General features: G+C 46.3%; 1 protein-coding gene across 1 annotated transcript; it reads left to right on the top strand.

The window, feature by feature from the left end:
• Nucleotides 1-275: 275 nt before the first annotated feature.
• Nucleotides 276-13,935, top strand: METTL21C (methyltransferase 21C, AARS1 lysine). The gene is made up of 5 exons (XM_036893900.2): nucleotides 276-394; nucleotides 3,471-3,604; nucleotides 6,595-6,746; nucleotides 9,464-9,581; nucleotides 10,652-13,935. The coding sequence occupies exons 2-5, from the start codon at nucleotides 3,481-3,483 to the stop codon at nucleotides 11,044-11,046; spliced, it is 789 nt and encodes a 262-aa protein (XP_036749795.2). The 5' UTR covers nucleotides 276-394; nucleotides 3,471-3,480; the 3' UTR covers nucleotides 11,047-13,935.
• Nucleotides 13,936-15,108: the final 1,173 nt, after the last annotated feature.

Raw genomic sequence — 15,108 nt, 5'->3', positions numbered from 1 at the left:
CTGGCTACTGGGCCAGAGTCAAACTACATCACAGCAACTGACTGCCAGAGAGGACAGCCTCTGTTCTGCTGCAGTGTTTTTTTTTGAATCTTTTGAGGGTGATTTCATTTCAAGTTGCAAAGATTGTGTGTGTGTGTGTGTGTGTGTGTGTGTGTGTGAGAGAGAGAAAAAAAAAACTGAGACTTGTGAGAGAGAGAAAGAGAGACACAGAGGGAGAGAGAGAATTCTAGCAAAGTAATGTGTCTGAGTACCGGTGGGTCATGCTACCCTAAATAACTTGGGCTCCCACTGGCTGGCTTTGTTCACAAAATGTTAATCCTTTTAGGTGCAGATCTATATAAAACATTAGGGATTAAGGGTACACAGAAACTTCAAATCTCATCTGCTACCTAAGGTAAATATATGCTTGAACTAACAGTTTGGAATTATTTTGTAGGAACTAACACGGAGTCATTTTTAGGGCTTCCCAATTCTTGATTGAATACTAACATATGATATGTATCATATGATATGTCCAACTAATAACAAACAGTAGGTAGATTACTATAGTTATTTTCCATGTTGCTTGTCAATAATTTCTCAAGTCAGTTGTAATGATGGGAGAGGGAGTCATTTCATTTCATGAGCGCTTCATTTCATGAAGTACCACCTGACATTTGAAAACAATTCTCCTTTGCTTGCATGCAAAATGAAGAAATGTCTTGGATTCAGTGCAGAGCCCCATGGCGCTGGATGAGCATCCTTAGAGAGGGCTGCGTCCATGATCAGTCTTGGGCCTCAGAGATGAGAGGAATAGGCAATACTGTGTGTGAGAGGCTCTGCTGGCTCAGCTCTCTCTCTTTTTTTTTTTTTTTGGTAGATAATTATTTTTTATTGAAGGGTAGTTGACACACAGTTACATTACATTAGTTTCAGGTGTACAACATAGTGATTCAACATTTATATACATGACAATTCTAGGTACCAGCTATCACCATACCAAGCTGTTACAATATCTTGACTATATTCATTACATCCCGGTTACTTATTATTTTACCATTGGAAGTGTATACTTTTTTCTTTTTTGTGAGGGCATCTCTCATATTTATTGATCAAATGGTTGTTAACAACAATAAAATTCTGTATAGGGGAGTCAATGCTCAATGCACAATCATTAATCCACCCCAAGCCTAATTTTCGTCAGTCTCCAATCTTCTGAGGCATAACAAACAAGTTCTTACATGGAGAACAAATTCTTACATAATGAATAAGTTACATAGTGAACAGTACAAGGGCAGTCATCACAGAAACCTTCGGTTTTGCTCATGCATTATGAACTCTAAACAGTCAGTTCAAATATGAATACTCATTTGGTTTTTATACTTGATTTATATGTGGATACCACATTTCTCTTTATTATTATTATTTTTAATAAAATGCTGAAGTGGTAGGTAGATAGAAGATAAAGGTAGAAAACATAGTTTAGTGTTGTAAGAGAGCAAATGTAGGTGATCAGGTGTGTGCCTGTAGACTATGTGTTAATCCAAGCTAGACAAGGGCAATAAAACATCCATGTATGCAGAAGATTTCTCTCAGAACAGGGGGGGGTGAGGTTCTAAGCCTCACCTCTGTTGATCCCCAATTTCTCACCTGATGACCCCCCTGCGACTGTGCCTGTCTTAGGTTGTTCCTCCCTTGAGGAATCTTACCCGTCTCTGGCTAACCAGTCATCTTCCGGGGCCATACAGGGAGATGTAAAGTTGGTAAGTGTGGCTCAGCTCTCTTAATTCCAGCAAGCACTGTGAGGGAGGGGTCACCGTGATCTACATTTTCCATAGGGATTGCACATGGTAGGGCCCAGGTTCCGTGCAGGCTCTGCCCTGGGCGCTGAGGCCGCCTCGCTGAAGACGGTCGGCGCTCTCACACAGCCAGTCTGCGACTGGGAGCAAATGAATCCCTGGAGTCAGGAAAGTTGACAGGCAGGCGCAGGGAAGGATCTGTGAGAGGAAAAGCTCTGGGGAAGCACAGACCCGCTGGGTGCTCTTGGCTGGCTGCGTGAGCTCTATGAGCGGGACGAAATTTCACTTGATTCTAGAGCCAGTGAAATTGTGAAGTTTCTCTCACAGCCATCTCCTTAGTTTGAAGTCCCATTGCACAGACGTGAGGGACGTGTGACCTGTCCAGATGCGGGATGGGGTGACTGCTGCCTCAGCGGCTGGTGCTCCTCCCTGCCTCTGTCTGTCTGCTCACTGGAGTAAGCCAGTGTCTGACCGGCTGGGGTTCGTGTTGGGTTTAGGCCAGCTAGTTGGTAAAATATGGCTGGAGTCTAGTCACTCCCCCAGCTGGTTGGAACAATATGATGGGGCAACTCTCGAGTGTGTAGAGTAAATGCAGAGAAGGAAAGTAGTAAATGCAGAGGAGGAAAGCCATTTATATTTTGTAAAAAAGACAAGAAAATGTCACTGTGACAGCTAAACTTTACGAGTAATTTTGGGGCAAAGTAGGCAAGAGACCCAAGGCTGGTGCAAGGCAACTGGAACTGCGGTTGAGATGTGGCTTCAGCGGCTGGACCTCCAGCCTTTGACCCCCAGCTCTGCCACTGGCCTTTGACCCCAGCTCTGCCACTGGCCAGCTGCATGCTCTTGGGCTGCTTCTTCATCTCTGTGCTGGCATTTCCTCCGAGAGGCGGCATAATAATAGCCTCTACTTCACAGGCTTTGTTTGAGGACTAGATGAATCAATAAACTCAAAAGCACAGGAATGGAGCTTGACAACAACGTGCCAAGGTCAGGGGCTGTTCCTTCAATGCCCATCAGTGATCCCAGCAGCCGGCCTCCTGCTCTGCATCCATGGGGCTTCCTGTGCTGGGCTTCTGACTTTTGTTCTCCTGGTTCTCGCTGCAGCCTTGGGAGGGAGGCAGATACTATCATCCCCTTTTTGCTGATGATGAAACGGCATGGAGGGGATTAAGTGAGTTGCCAAGCACTAGAGTGCAGAGCCAAATCAGGCGCCTGGCCCTTGGCCCCAGTGCTTTCTACTATCTTGCACTAAAGCCTCAGATGAAAAGGCAGCAGCCCCGTGTCAGGTCTGAATCCTAGCTTCTCATCTATGATGCTGCTGACCCCTCAATCCACAAGGTGCCCCCAATGGCTCTTATTGCTGGACCAGATTTTCTTCATTAACTCAGTTCCAAAAGCAATTAGGAGACATGTTAGTCCCCAGGAATGTAGTGCCTGTCCCTTGGCCACAATTGCTCTGTTTGGGGATCTTTCATGCCGACAGGTGCAGTAATGTGCAGTGGTCTCCTGCTCTGCAAAACCAGGATGGCAGCTCCTCGGGGGGCAGCTTGGCTCAGCTGGGAACTAAGCTGACAAACGGGTGTTCTTTTCGGCTCGGCAGATGCTAAGATGATAGCTGCACCTTTTAGAGCCTCTAGGAGACTCAGCCAGCCTGGGCTGAGCCACGGGTTCTGCCCCTTCTCTCTGCTCCAGCCGCTCCAGTATGGACGTGTGCCTGAGCTCCAAGCAGCCTGGGTGCCCCGCGGAGGCACTGCGCTCCCCGGATGGCTTGTTAGAGCCGGAGGAGGGGGCTCTCCAGAAAGATGGCACCGGCGGACCCCCAGGAGGTAACCTCCTTCTTCCCCACCCCAGCACCTTCTCGGTTGTTTGCCTGGGATGGCATTTTCCAGTTAACTTCAGTGACAAATATTTTAATTTCCTTTTATTTCTAGGTTTTCCTATAATGAAGCTTAGTAGAAAATACCTTTATGGAAGCAGAAGTTTAGCATTAAAAGTAACTCCTATTTTGGCATTATTTACTTATGAAAGTCCACAGTTGGTTTTATCTCATGTATAAATCCAAGATTGTTATATTTTTGTGACAAGAACTTTTAAAAAGAAATGAAATCTAGATTAGTTCCTGCTCTTCACCAAAACGTATTCCTGGCAGCTGCATCATACAGTGCTTAAATTTTTGGACAGGATTCAGTAGTAAATAAATAATAGGCTTAAAAAATGTCAGAAAAGCCATGATATAGCATTTAAAACATTTACAGTCATTTAACTTGGTGAAATTATGTTCCAGCTCTATTAAACTAGGATTTTTACTTAACTGTTTACATAAAAATGCAATGCCTATCTCTAAAATCTGATCTCTCTAAACCTATCAGTCAAGTGCGTTACAATACATGAAATAGTTCATGTGCAATAAGCACAAATTTTTTTTTCTTTGTAGAACATATAAAAGGGTCTTAAGGGGAAATATTTATATGTCCTCGTTTCTTCACAGTGTTGATCAGGAAAGCATAGCCATCAGCTTATTAACCTGTGAAATGACGAGCCATTCAAAATCAGCCCACTGACTTTTCCGGTAGTTTTGAAAAGAAATTAAGTCCCTGACTGGTGACATGCGGGAGGGAGGGGAGGAGGGCCCGTCTAGGCCGGGTCGGGCCTGCAGGAGTCCCTGAGGGTCCGGCTGCTCCCGGTCACCTCCTCTGGTGATGATGCACTCCAGCCCTACTCCGACTGGCCTGTGCCTGCTCCTGCATTTTAGGAATTTTTTGAGTTGGTCATTAAACATGGCCATTATTGGACTTTAAGTTATGCAAACTTACAATTAAGTAGATTATATAAAAGGCAAATATATACTGGAAAACTCAGGTAATAAATACAATTCATCATAACTCACTTTGCTACATTTTACAATTGTCTGTGGCCTGGAGGTTGTGGGTATCCATATGGAAATGCTCCCTAACGGCAGGTTGCTGTGCATCCTTTCCTGGGGACTGCCTGCTGGGAGTTTGGAATCGCCACCACAGGAGTATTTACACCATGGTACTGTCAAACCCTACAGGCCAGGGCTTCTTCCTCACGCCCCAAACTGATTGTTAAACACTTACTGGCACACCACGGTCTGTTCTCTGCCTTCTTGTGGTCCCCGAGACAGCATTCAGTCAGCCTGTCCGCCTAGGGCACAAGTGGGCCTTGTTGGTCAGTCGTGAATGTTGGGTTGGTGTTTTCGAATGTCAGTACTTCTCATGCTCACAGGTAGGCGAGGGCCACGGGTCTCCTTTCCTCTCCCCCCCATGCTCCTCTCAGCCCCAGCCCCTTCCAGGGCCCAAGGCAGGGATGGATGCAGCTTCGGGCTGCCTTGGCTAGACGTATTAGCAAGGCCTTACAGGCTCCGTGAAGCCCAGCATCGTGGAAACTCACCTTTTCGGCCAGTGCAGAGGATTCTCCCTCCAGGGGTAGGACACACGGCCTCAGAAAGGGGCCAGGAAGTTTGAAGGCTGCAGACATCGTTATGCCGGCTTACAATCTAGCCACCTCGTTTGTGCTGCCATCAAAGACCATTTACCAGCTGGCCACATACTGACACATTTTTGTAAAATACAACAGAAAGGAATTTCTTGAAAAACAAACAAAAATATATACAAACGCATACAAAACAAGCCCTGGATTTCTTTGTAATTGAATTCAATAGATGTCAAATTGTGGTCAACATTCCTAAGAGCTGACTCGAAATGTCTGTGCTCTGCCCGCTGTGGGTCAGTTACACTGGGCAGCCCGGCAGCGTAGACCTGCCCCCCTCATGCACGTGGAGATCAGCGGCGCCTCAGGTAGCCTGTCACACCTGCCTCGGAGGGTGGACCTGGCTAGGCTTCTTCAAAGACTTGCCGTCCTTGACCGTGCACTCACGACCTCCTCCCCCTGCCGCCGCCTCTTCCGCTTTGAGCGTGTATTTCTGATTAGAGAACCTCAAATGTTTGTTCACCACTCTGGGCGATTTTCCAAAGCCCTTATTCCACCTGTGGTTAAAACGTCCTCGGCATGTGTCAGGTAACAAAGACAGCTTTCAGGCAGGTTCCCCCACCAACTCCTTGCTGCCAGTTCCTCCTCACCAGTACCAACGGCGTCCCCTCTTCTGCTGAGCTTCTCTGTGCTCAGCAACCTCGTTTCTGATGCCTGTACTCATGGCCCTGTCTATCCTAGATGCTCTGCAAAGCCTGCGGTAATCTGTGCTTCTGTGATGCCAGCCCCAGTCGGGGCTCTTTTCCCCTCATTTTATATATTTGACAGCCACGAGAGTGGGTCATGAATGTGATGATGTATTTAAGGCAATAGAAACTTCATAGCTGCAGCCCATCTGACAGCCTCCGTAGGAGCACGGAGTCGGCCCCTCTGCGGCTGACAGGATCCTTTTGAGGAGCAGTTGTAGGAGGCATTTAAGGAACATGCTCCAGCCAGCATGTGGGAATGTTACTTCACTTCAAGGCCTAAAAATAGCCCGGGTCCCTGTCTGCTTAGGGCCCTATCCAGACAGCTTTTCCTTGCCATTGGATGGGTGCCCTATCTTCCTCCTCTTGTCTTCTGCTAAATAGAGGAAACTAAGGCAACCTTTGGCATTTCATCGTATTAAAAAACGTCCCATCTGGATTCGTGTCCTGTCACCCACCTCAGGCCTGTTGAAGTTTGCAGTGTGGTCATTTATGGCCTCTCCCCCCACCCTCCTCTGCGGGAAGCTTGCTTGAGCGGTTCCCCTCTCACCAGTAGTCCCTGGTGGATGTTTGCACTTCATCAGCAGATCATGGAACCTCGTCTATCTTCCGCCCTGCAGATTCGAACGAGATAGAGCAATCTCTTCAGAGCCTCCTGAAATTTGTTCCTACGAACTACGCCAGCTACACGCAGGAGCACTACGCGTTTGCCGGCAAGAAGATCGTCCTCCAGGAATCGATAGAGAGTTACGGAGCAACGGTGTGGCCGGGGGTGAGAGCGCGGTGACCTCTGGGAGTCGGGGCGCCTGGGACACTGGTGCACCCGCATGGCCGAGGCCCTCCCGGGGGGCGTTTCCACCTGAGGCCGGGGGTGGGCTGGGGCCTGGGCTCCCCCCCACAGGGACTCCTCCTCCGCTGGGCTCTGTTCCTTGCAGCATTATTTATTACACTAAAATAAAATTGGATACATTGGGAAGTAAGATGAAAAATTCATGTGAACCAAAGAAAAAAAAAAATGAGGTCTTTGGAGTGTAGACTGCAGGAGAGCCTGGGCGCCTCTCCTGTCTCGGGGGCCCGGTGAGCAGAGCGGGCAGGAGGCGCCTTGGCTCCAGGCTTGTGGGCAGCAGCCGGAGGGGCAGCTCTGAACGTGGAGTCAGGAGGCCGGCTCCTTCCGGGCGTCGGCTCTCCGGGGCTCCCCGGCGCCCTGCACCCCCTTGGCCTTCGTTCCCTGCGTGAGACGGGGCGGCGGCGCGAGCCTCCCTGAGCTGGCTGGGAGGCCAAGGGGCAGCTCGGTTCGCCATAACTGCCCAGGCGCCGGCACGTCCGCCTCCCGCGGGGGCCGTGACGCTCAGAGGTCCGGCGATGGCCGAGCCGTCCCACTGGGGTCTGGGCAGTGCCTCGGGGGCCGGCTGGCTGTCCTTGTCGCTGCAGAGGTTCTCAGCTCAGAGGCTCTGGTGATGGGGGGTTAGCGGCTGTGAGTCATAGGGGTTCGGTTCACACGCAGATTCTGACTCGGGAGCTTTGGGGCTCGTGCATTTCCTGCAAGCTCCCAGGTGGCGCAGACCCGCTGCCGTAGGCTGGTCAGAGCTTCAGTGGAGCGCCCCAGCCTGCTGGGCACTAAGGCAGGGGCGGGGTAAGGGGGTGGCCAACGGGGACCAGGCAACCGGCTCCAGGCTCCTAGGCCCCCTCACCTACCCCCATGACAGCAAAGCGAGCCCAGTTTTTGCCCCTAATTGCATGGACGTGAGATTCTTTCAAACGAAGGCTTTTCTTTGGCCAGTTTGAAAACCACCAAAGCACTCCACAGCTTCCTACCAGACCTGGCGAACCGACAAGCACAGCGAGGGTATCAGGGATCAGGAGTGGAAAGCGGGTATTTGTCCACTGGACAGTTTGATAACGGCCCCAGCCTTTCAGGCACCAAACCCTCGCCTCTCGGGACCTCAGTTCTGTGAAAAGCTGCAGAAGAGGGAATGCACGCTTTTCCTCTGGAGAGCGAGCGCCCTCGGCTTTCAGAGTTTGCTAACACAGCAGAGGGAGGGGGGTGGGTACGGGCACAGCACTTCCTGAGAAAGGCATGGGGGCCACTTGAGGAAACCCACTTCAGAACCCCCCTTGGAGCACATGTCCCGGGGATGGCTCTAAAAGACACCCTAATATTGAAACCCCTCCTAGCAAATAATGATCCTTTCCCCTCCAGAACCACAGCTGCTTTTCCCCCAGACTACCCGTCTCCACAGGAGCCACACATTGCTGCTGTCCCACCCGGCCTGCCACACACCTGCCAGCCCTCACGGAGGACCCCCTCCTCTTTGTGGTCACTCACCCTTCAACTCCCTGACCTTTCCCCTACACTGTTGCCGGGAGCCCTTTCCTCGCCCTCCCGCAGTTCAGAATTGGCTTACCTGCCCCTGCCCCACCACCTAAGCCCCAGGGGGAGGAGAGGACCACATGCTGTTCCTCGGCATGTGAGGACGAAAGGGCGAGACCTGTGGTGGGGTGGGGGGTGAAGTTTCTGCTACCCCTGCCACTGGCCATTGTGGGAGCAGCACGTCCCAGGCAGTCCTGACCTCCCACTCCAGCCTAGGCCCCAGACAGAAAGTGCATATCCCCGCCAGTCCAGAGTAGCCATAGGAAGATGAAGCTAAAGTACCGGCAGACTGGAATTCCATGTCATTTCCCATCCTAGGATTCACATCCCAACTCAACTAACTTCCGGAGGCATAGCTCTCCCCCATCCTGCCGACCCTAAGGCTTTGCTGACACCCCCAGGTGAATCAGTGCCCAGCAGATACCCTTCATCTCTTCATAGAAATGTCAGAAGGCACAGGTGGAAGGGAATGAAGAAAGGGATGTTGGCTTTTCTGTTTAAAAAGTGGCCGTAAGTTATTCACATGTTTTTTAATGCTTTGCTGCTACTTAATGGCCACAGGTGAGCAGAGCCGGCAGCACTGCCTCCTGTTTGAAATGCAGTGCTGAGCCCTAGGAAGGGCCTCCCACAGCCCTGGGAAGCACCCTGTCCAGTCCAGGCCTGGGAGGGCTGCATGTGCACCCGAGCCTGTGCGGCACCACCTGACAGTGGTTCTTAGGTGCCTATTTAAGACAGTTACTGCCCCGCTGTCCAGTGCAGCAGACACTTCTAGCCAACCTGGACTTGGATAAGGAGCCAGGAGGGAAGAGGTAAAGGCGGCAGGCACAGGGGGACCTGACTGAGCTGGCGTGGGAGTGGCTGTTCTTTGGGCTCACTTCCTCCTCTCCTAGTTCTGGACACGGATCCTGAGTCAATTTGACAAGTCTGTTTCTCCAGTTCCTTTGATGCACATTATATATCCAGAGAATAGGGATTGCCATTACATTTTAATTCTTAGGAACCCCTCAATAACCTGGAACTATTATAAGCACGCCTTTTAGAATTCCACTGGGGGTGGGGGAGGGGTCGCTACTGGTTTCATGTCCCGATGCCCAGGTGACACGACACGTGTTTTCTAGGCTACAGCTCTGTGTCAGTATTTGGAGGAACACACAGAAGAGTTGAATCTTCAGGATGCCAAAGTGCTTGAAATTGGTGCTGGACCAGGCCTTGTTTCCATTGTGGCCAGTATTTTAGGTTTGTTTGCTTATTCCTGACCTTGTTTCAAAAGACCTTCACTGAGACACCGGCCCTAGTGCTATTTCACGACAGGCTGAGCTTCAGGCGCTTGGCCATGACCTCTCGCTGAACCCCCCACAATGTTATCACTACTGTTATCCCAGAAATAAGATGACTGCATCTTAGAGGGGTGACTTACCCAATCCATTCATTACCATGTGATGAAGCTGAAATTCTGGAGGTGTGAGTCTAAAATCCCTACTGTAAACAACTGTGCTATGCTGTCTCCTGACTTTCATTGCCAATATTACAGTTAACATCTGAAGAAACTAGTGAGTTAGTCCAGGGTACAGACAGACTTATACCCCAAATGCAGATTATAAATTCCTGGACAAGATGTGGGTACCAATCTGGCATGCCTCCGCCTAGACTATTAGAGTTCCTCTATTCAAACCAACTCGGCAATATGGTGACCCTTTCTATGAAACCTTGTCCCCTACTTTAAAATGCCTAAGAATTAATTTAATGAATTTAAGTGGGTTGGGGAGTCATGTGAAATAGACCATCCTTTGTAGAACAAAAACTGGGTGCTGAATGAATATTTCATATAAGAGAAAAACATCTTCAGATAAGTGCAATGTTAGAAGGAAAAACATTATGAATTATTACATTAAGCAGATGCTAGGAATCTTACTGTTTAGCTAATTATCTTGAAATCTCCCAACACTGCTCTGCTGCATAACTTACAGAGTTCCTTAAAAGATGGCCACACTATTCAATTTCAGTGGTTCCCAACCAAAGGTGATTTTGCCCCACAAAGGACATCTGGCAATGTCTGGAGACATTTTTGATCATCACGATTGGGGGTTGGGGGAGATGCTACTGTGTGACCTGGTGGATGGAGGGCAGAGTGCACAGAACAGGGCATCCCCACTGGAAAGAATTACCCAGCCGGATCCACGTCAAATATGTCCAGTTCCTATGTCGTAGGGCCAAGGCTGAGGAGCCAAGTTCTGTTTCATGTATGTCCACTGTGGTTGCCCAAATGTTTTCAGGTAATTACTACAACTTGTCTCTTTCTCTCTTAGGAGCTCAAGTCACAGCAACGGATTTGCCTGATGTCCTAGGAAACCTTGAGTACAATCTTTTAAAGAACACACTGAAACGATCTGCACATCGGCCTGAAGTGAAAGAGCTGGTATGGGGAGAGAGCCTGGAACTACACTTCCCCAAGGCAACCTTTTGTTATGACTATGTACTGGCTTCTGACGTGGTCTATCACCATTACTTCCTGGACAAGCTGCTCAGCACTATGCTGTACCTCTGCCAGCCAGGGACCGTGTTGCTTTGGGCAAACAAGTTCCGATTCAGCACTGATTATGAATTTTTAGATAAGTTCAAGCAAGTTTTCGATACAATACTCTTGGCTGAATTTCCAGAGTCATCAGTCAAACTTTTTAAAGGAACACTAAAATGGGAGTAAAGTCAACAAAATGCCTTTCAAAACATCAGTGTGTCTTTTGAGCAGCGTTACAAATTGCCCTAATAAAAGACTTTTTTATAAAATTGAGGAAAAAAGACATAAAAACAACTTGCATATCTAGAATGAGTATGACAGCAGCTTTCTAAAATAATCTAAGATTATCAGGTTGATCTAAGTATCTTCGAAGAATAACATGAAAACATAAAAAGCAATGTTGTTGGCTTCTAAAAGTCTCAAATGTTTAGTAAATTTTACATGAATAAATTAATAAACAAGTAGACTTCCCCCATGTTATTTCTGTTTTAAGTCTGTCAATATCCTTTTCTCACTTTATGAAACTGAGCTTGACTGGGTCCTTATATCTTAATTTGAAGAATCTCCTTAATACAACTTTAATTATAGCAATGGGAGAGGATACTGAGTGACAGAAAAGCAGCTATAGGCTTAACATGGATTATAGAGAACAGTATGGAAGCAGTACTGGATAAGGAAATGGATATTGTCTTATTAAATTCATAAGAGAATTTACTTAACAAGTACTCACCTGTCAATTGCTGAGAACCATTTCCAGTTAGATTTCTGGATTGTTTTTTATGATTAAAATTTTCAGAAAAGTAGGAAAGAATGTAATTTTTGTTCTGATTAAAGAAGTCTACAAAAATCTAAAAAAAAAAAAATCACAATTATAAAATATTAAAAGCTTTCCTTTGAGATAGGGAAAAATTAAAATTTAGAATGCATGAAATAAAAGTGACACTATTCAAGGGTGAAATCACTGTTTATGTAAGCCAGAGTCTGCAAACTTTCTGTGAAGGGCCAGATAATAAATATTATAGGTTTTACAGACACATACTTTTTCTACATATATGCATATGTATATGTAGACATATGTGTATATCTGTATATATTACAATCATTTATAAAAATGTAAGAACCATTCTTAGCTCATAGACCCTGTAAAAAACCAGGCTGTGGGTTGGATTTGACCCTTGGAACTATAGATAATCCCCAGTTGAATTACTGGAGTTTACGAGTTTAGCAAGGTTGTGAAATGTCAATATATAAAGCTCAATGGTATTTATAAATTCTGATCACAAATAGTTGGAAAATGAAAGTTAAATAAAGATCTTGCAATAACAATATTAAATACTTCAGAATAAATCTAACAAGATATGCAAGAATTCTAGACAAATTTATAGCAATATTGAGACAAACTAGAGATAACCTAAATGGAGAGACATCCCAAGTTTGTGCATTGAAAGACATTTTAAAGATGTCAGTTTCCTCCAAATTGATCAACAGATTGTGCAGCCACATGTAATTTTTTTTGTGGAACTTGTCAAGCTGATTCTAAAATTTTATAAAAATGAGAAATCTAAGAATCAAGGCACTCTTGAAGAACCTGGTGGGAAGATTTGCTTTACAAAAAATCAAGACGTATTTAAATATCTAACAATTTTGACAGTAATTAGCATTTGCTAATACTAGCACACATTGGCATTTAATACATACCCACACACACACTGGTATTTCTTAAACTTTAAAGCAAACTATAAAACTATTCATATAACTGTCCATATATTTAAAGGTCAAATGAGCATCCTAGACATAATCCCAAAGATTTAGTTGCCTGTTTTCTTTGATTGATACTGCCTATTTAGAATCTGAGTCTATAAGGTATTTGGTGGTCAATGTGTTTAAAAGCTCAGCCCAAGCCCTTGGTAGAGCAGGACTTACACCTTCTTCTTCTTCTGTTTCCTCATTCAATTATTACTATTATTACTAATGTATCTCTCCTCATGTTCACTATGTCAAGACCAACAAACTTTCAGAGCTTATTTCTTAGTTGTTTATCCCTTAAAAATTCTCTATTTAAAAGAGTTTTTCGGCAGAGTAGGGGAATGAGAGGACCCCTCCTTTCCAGACTTCTCTGATGTGGATCCTACAGGGAAAGACAAAAGCATGTATTTTAATGCTGGGCCACTGAGAGTACAGAGACTGAGTCGCTGCAGAGGGAAAGACTCCCTTAACCAAAACTAGATGATCTCGAGCTGCAACAGCCACACCGAATACACTACTTAAATTTTCTAGATGAGGCCCAAGGGGACAAGTGGCATGGCTTGTCAGGGTCTGAGCCAGGATCAGAGGGCAGAGAGGTTTGAAGCTCCTGCAGCTTAAGGAACCCAGGCTGCACTTTTCCAGGACAAAGAGCAGATGTTCTCCTGGGGAGGAGAAACCAAGGGACAGGAGTGAAAAATGCCACGATGGCAAAACCCCTCCCAGTGACAGTTGGGAGCTGCCTCTCTCATCTCTGGAATGGGGCCTTAGGACTAGTACTGAGCACACCCTCTGTGCCATCCCTGGGGCTTCTTTAAAAAGTCCTCATCTAGCTCTTTCAGCTGTTCCCTGAGTGCAAACACTGGCCATCATTACCAGGAAATCAAACAGCCCTGAGCTTTTTAAAGTGCCATTTTAGCCCCTGTATGAATCTAATCATACAGGAACAGCAATGCTTTTACTGAGGACACCTTCTTCCAGAGCTCACGTGGGTCCAGCGGTCACCCAGGAGGCACAGTGGGATCGAGATGGAGAGCGGAGGCTGACATGGCAGCTCTGAAGGGCTGTCCCTGTCTGGCCTCAGTGGCTGCGAGTCCCGCTCTTCCCAGGGATCACAGTTCAAAGCAGGTCTGCCAGTCTGTGGTGTTACCTCTAATTTCCATAGCAGATTTACTAATCTGCATTCTAAACTTGGATCACCTGAGGACATTAGCCCCATGGAAGAGGGAGTAGTAATTACAGATGCAGTTCTGGTTACAACAGAGAGTCAGAGCCTTTAAAAAACACTTGCAAACTTTCATGCTGTAGTGAACCTTCTGTTATGACGCTCCACTACTCACCCCTCCCCCAGACACACACCTCATGGTTTGCTCCTCAGCGGCAGCAAGAGGCGTGCCCACTGGCAGCATCCACCCTCTGGCTGCTGAGAACCTGGTCTGCCAGTGGCGCCTGGAGCTCCTTAGCTTTCTTGAAGAGTATACCCAAAACCCACCATGGGCTTAATTTCTCCTTCTGAGAAAGAGGAGAGAAGACCAAAATCTGAGGAATAAAGTGAGAAATTCAGGGAGCTCTGATAGTGACTTTATGTAAAAACATTGTATTTGAAGGATCCTAGAATTTGTTGTATCTTGACATTACTCAGAAGGTAGCATTTCTAAACACATGTATTATCAGGAAGTTTCTAACCTTAAAATTACATTTACATTGAAATCAAATACTAAATTCATGTGCTTAAAGTGTGTCAGTGAAAATGGTGGATGATTTTGTCAGTGAAAAAGCACCTCCAAAAATCCTCTTCTCCGTCAATGAGCAATGAGGAAACTGGTAAAAATTCTCGGCTCTGTGCAAGCAGGTAGTACTTAGTAGGAATGGCAAAACCTAGGTTATAAGATGGGCTCCATCAGCCAGTCAGTCAGCAGCACGACCTTAGGAGGTCACCCTGCCCTGCCCCTTCTGAGCTTCTCAGTCTTACTGGACTGAACCTGTATATAGAGAGACCTGTGTATACATAGGTAAAAGTTCCTGTGTGTGTGAGAACATGCATATGGCTTTTTCAGGATGGACTTCAGCTCTAGATGGCTCAGGATTGAGGCAAAATGTTTGCATGCATATTTCCATTTTTCCATAAAGGCTCTAATGTTTTTATCAGATAAAGGGGTCAATTACCCGAAGAAAGTTATGAACGCCTAAATAAGATTACTGGGAGGTCATTTAAATAAATTCCAACGGAACAAAATGTAAAAACCACACACATACACAAACACATTTGTTGTGAGTGGAGGCTTTTTAATATTATCTATGTGTGTCTGTTCATTTTATGGAGAAAGGATGAGAGAACCAAGTATGGTGGCCAAAAAGATAGTAATAATAAAAAGTTAAACATACACAAAAGTTAGTCATGTAAGAATTAGAAATATATTCAAATAATTGCAAGCTTATAAGAAACACTATGAATTACCTCATGATGAGTTTTTGGTCTATGGACTAAATGTATTATTTCTGTTT

This window comes from Manis pentadactyla, chromosome 17 (genome assembly GCF_030020395.1).
Source record: "Manis pentadactyla isolate mManPen7 chromosome 17, mManPen7.hap1, whole genome shotgun sequence".
In the NCBI taxonomy this organism is placed as follows: domain Eukaryota; kingdom Metazoa; phylum Chordata; class Mammalia; order Pholidota; family Manidae; genus Manis; species Manis pentadactyla.
The sequence above is the reverse complement of the archived record's forward strand: the minus strand, read 5'-3'. Positions and strand labels throughout refer to the sequence as shown.

Bases quoted from the DNA above. Each gene is read 5' to 3' on its own strand.
- METTL21C (XM_036893900.2), top strand. From the start codon at position 3,481: ATGGACGTGTGCCTGAGCTCCAAGCAGCCTGGGTGCCCCGCGGAGGCA. The intron at 3,605-6,594 runs GTAACCTCCTTC...TCCGCCCTGCAG, and splicing joins CACCGGCGGACCCCCAGGAG to ATTCGAACGAGATAGAGCAA. The intron at 9,582-10,651 runs GTTTGTTTGCTT...TTTCTCTCTTAG, and splicing joins CATTGTGGCCAGTATTTTAG to GAGCTCAAGTCACAGCAACG.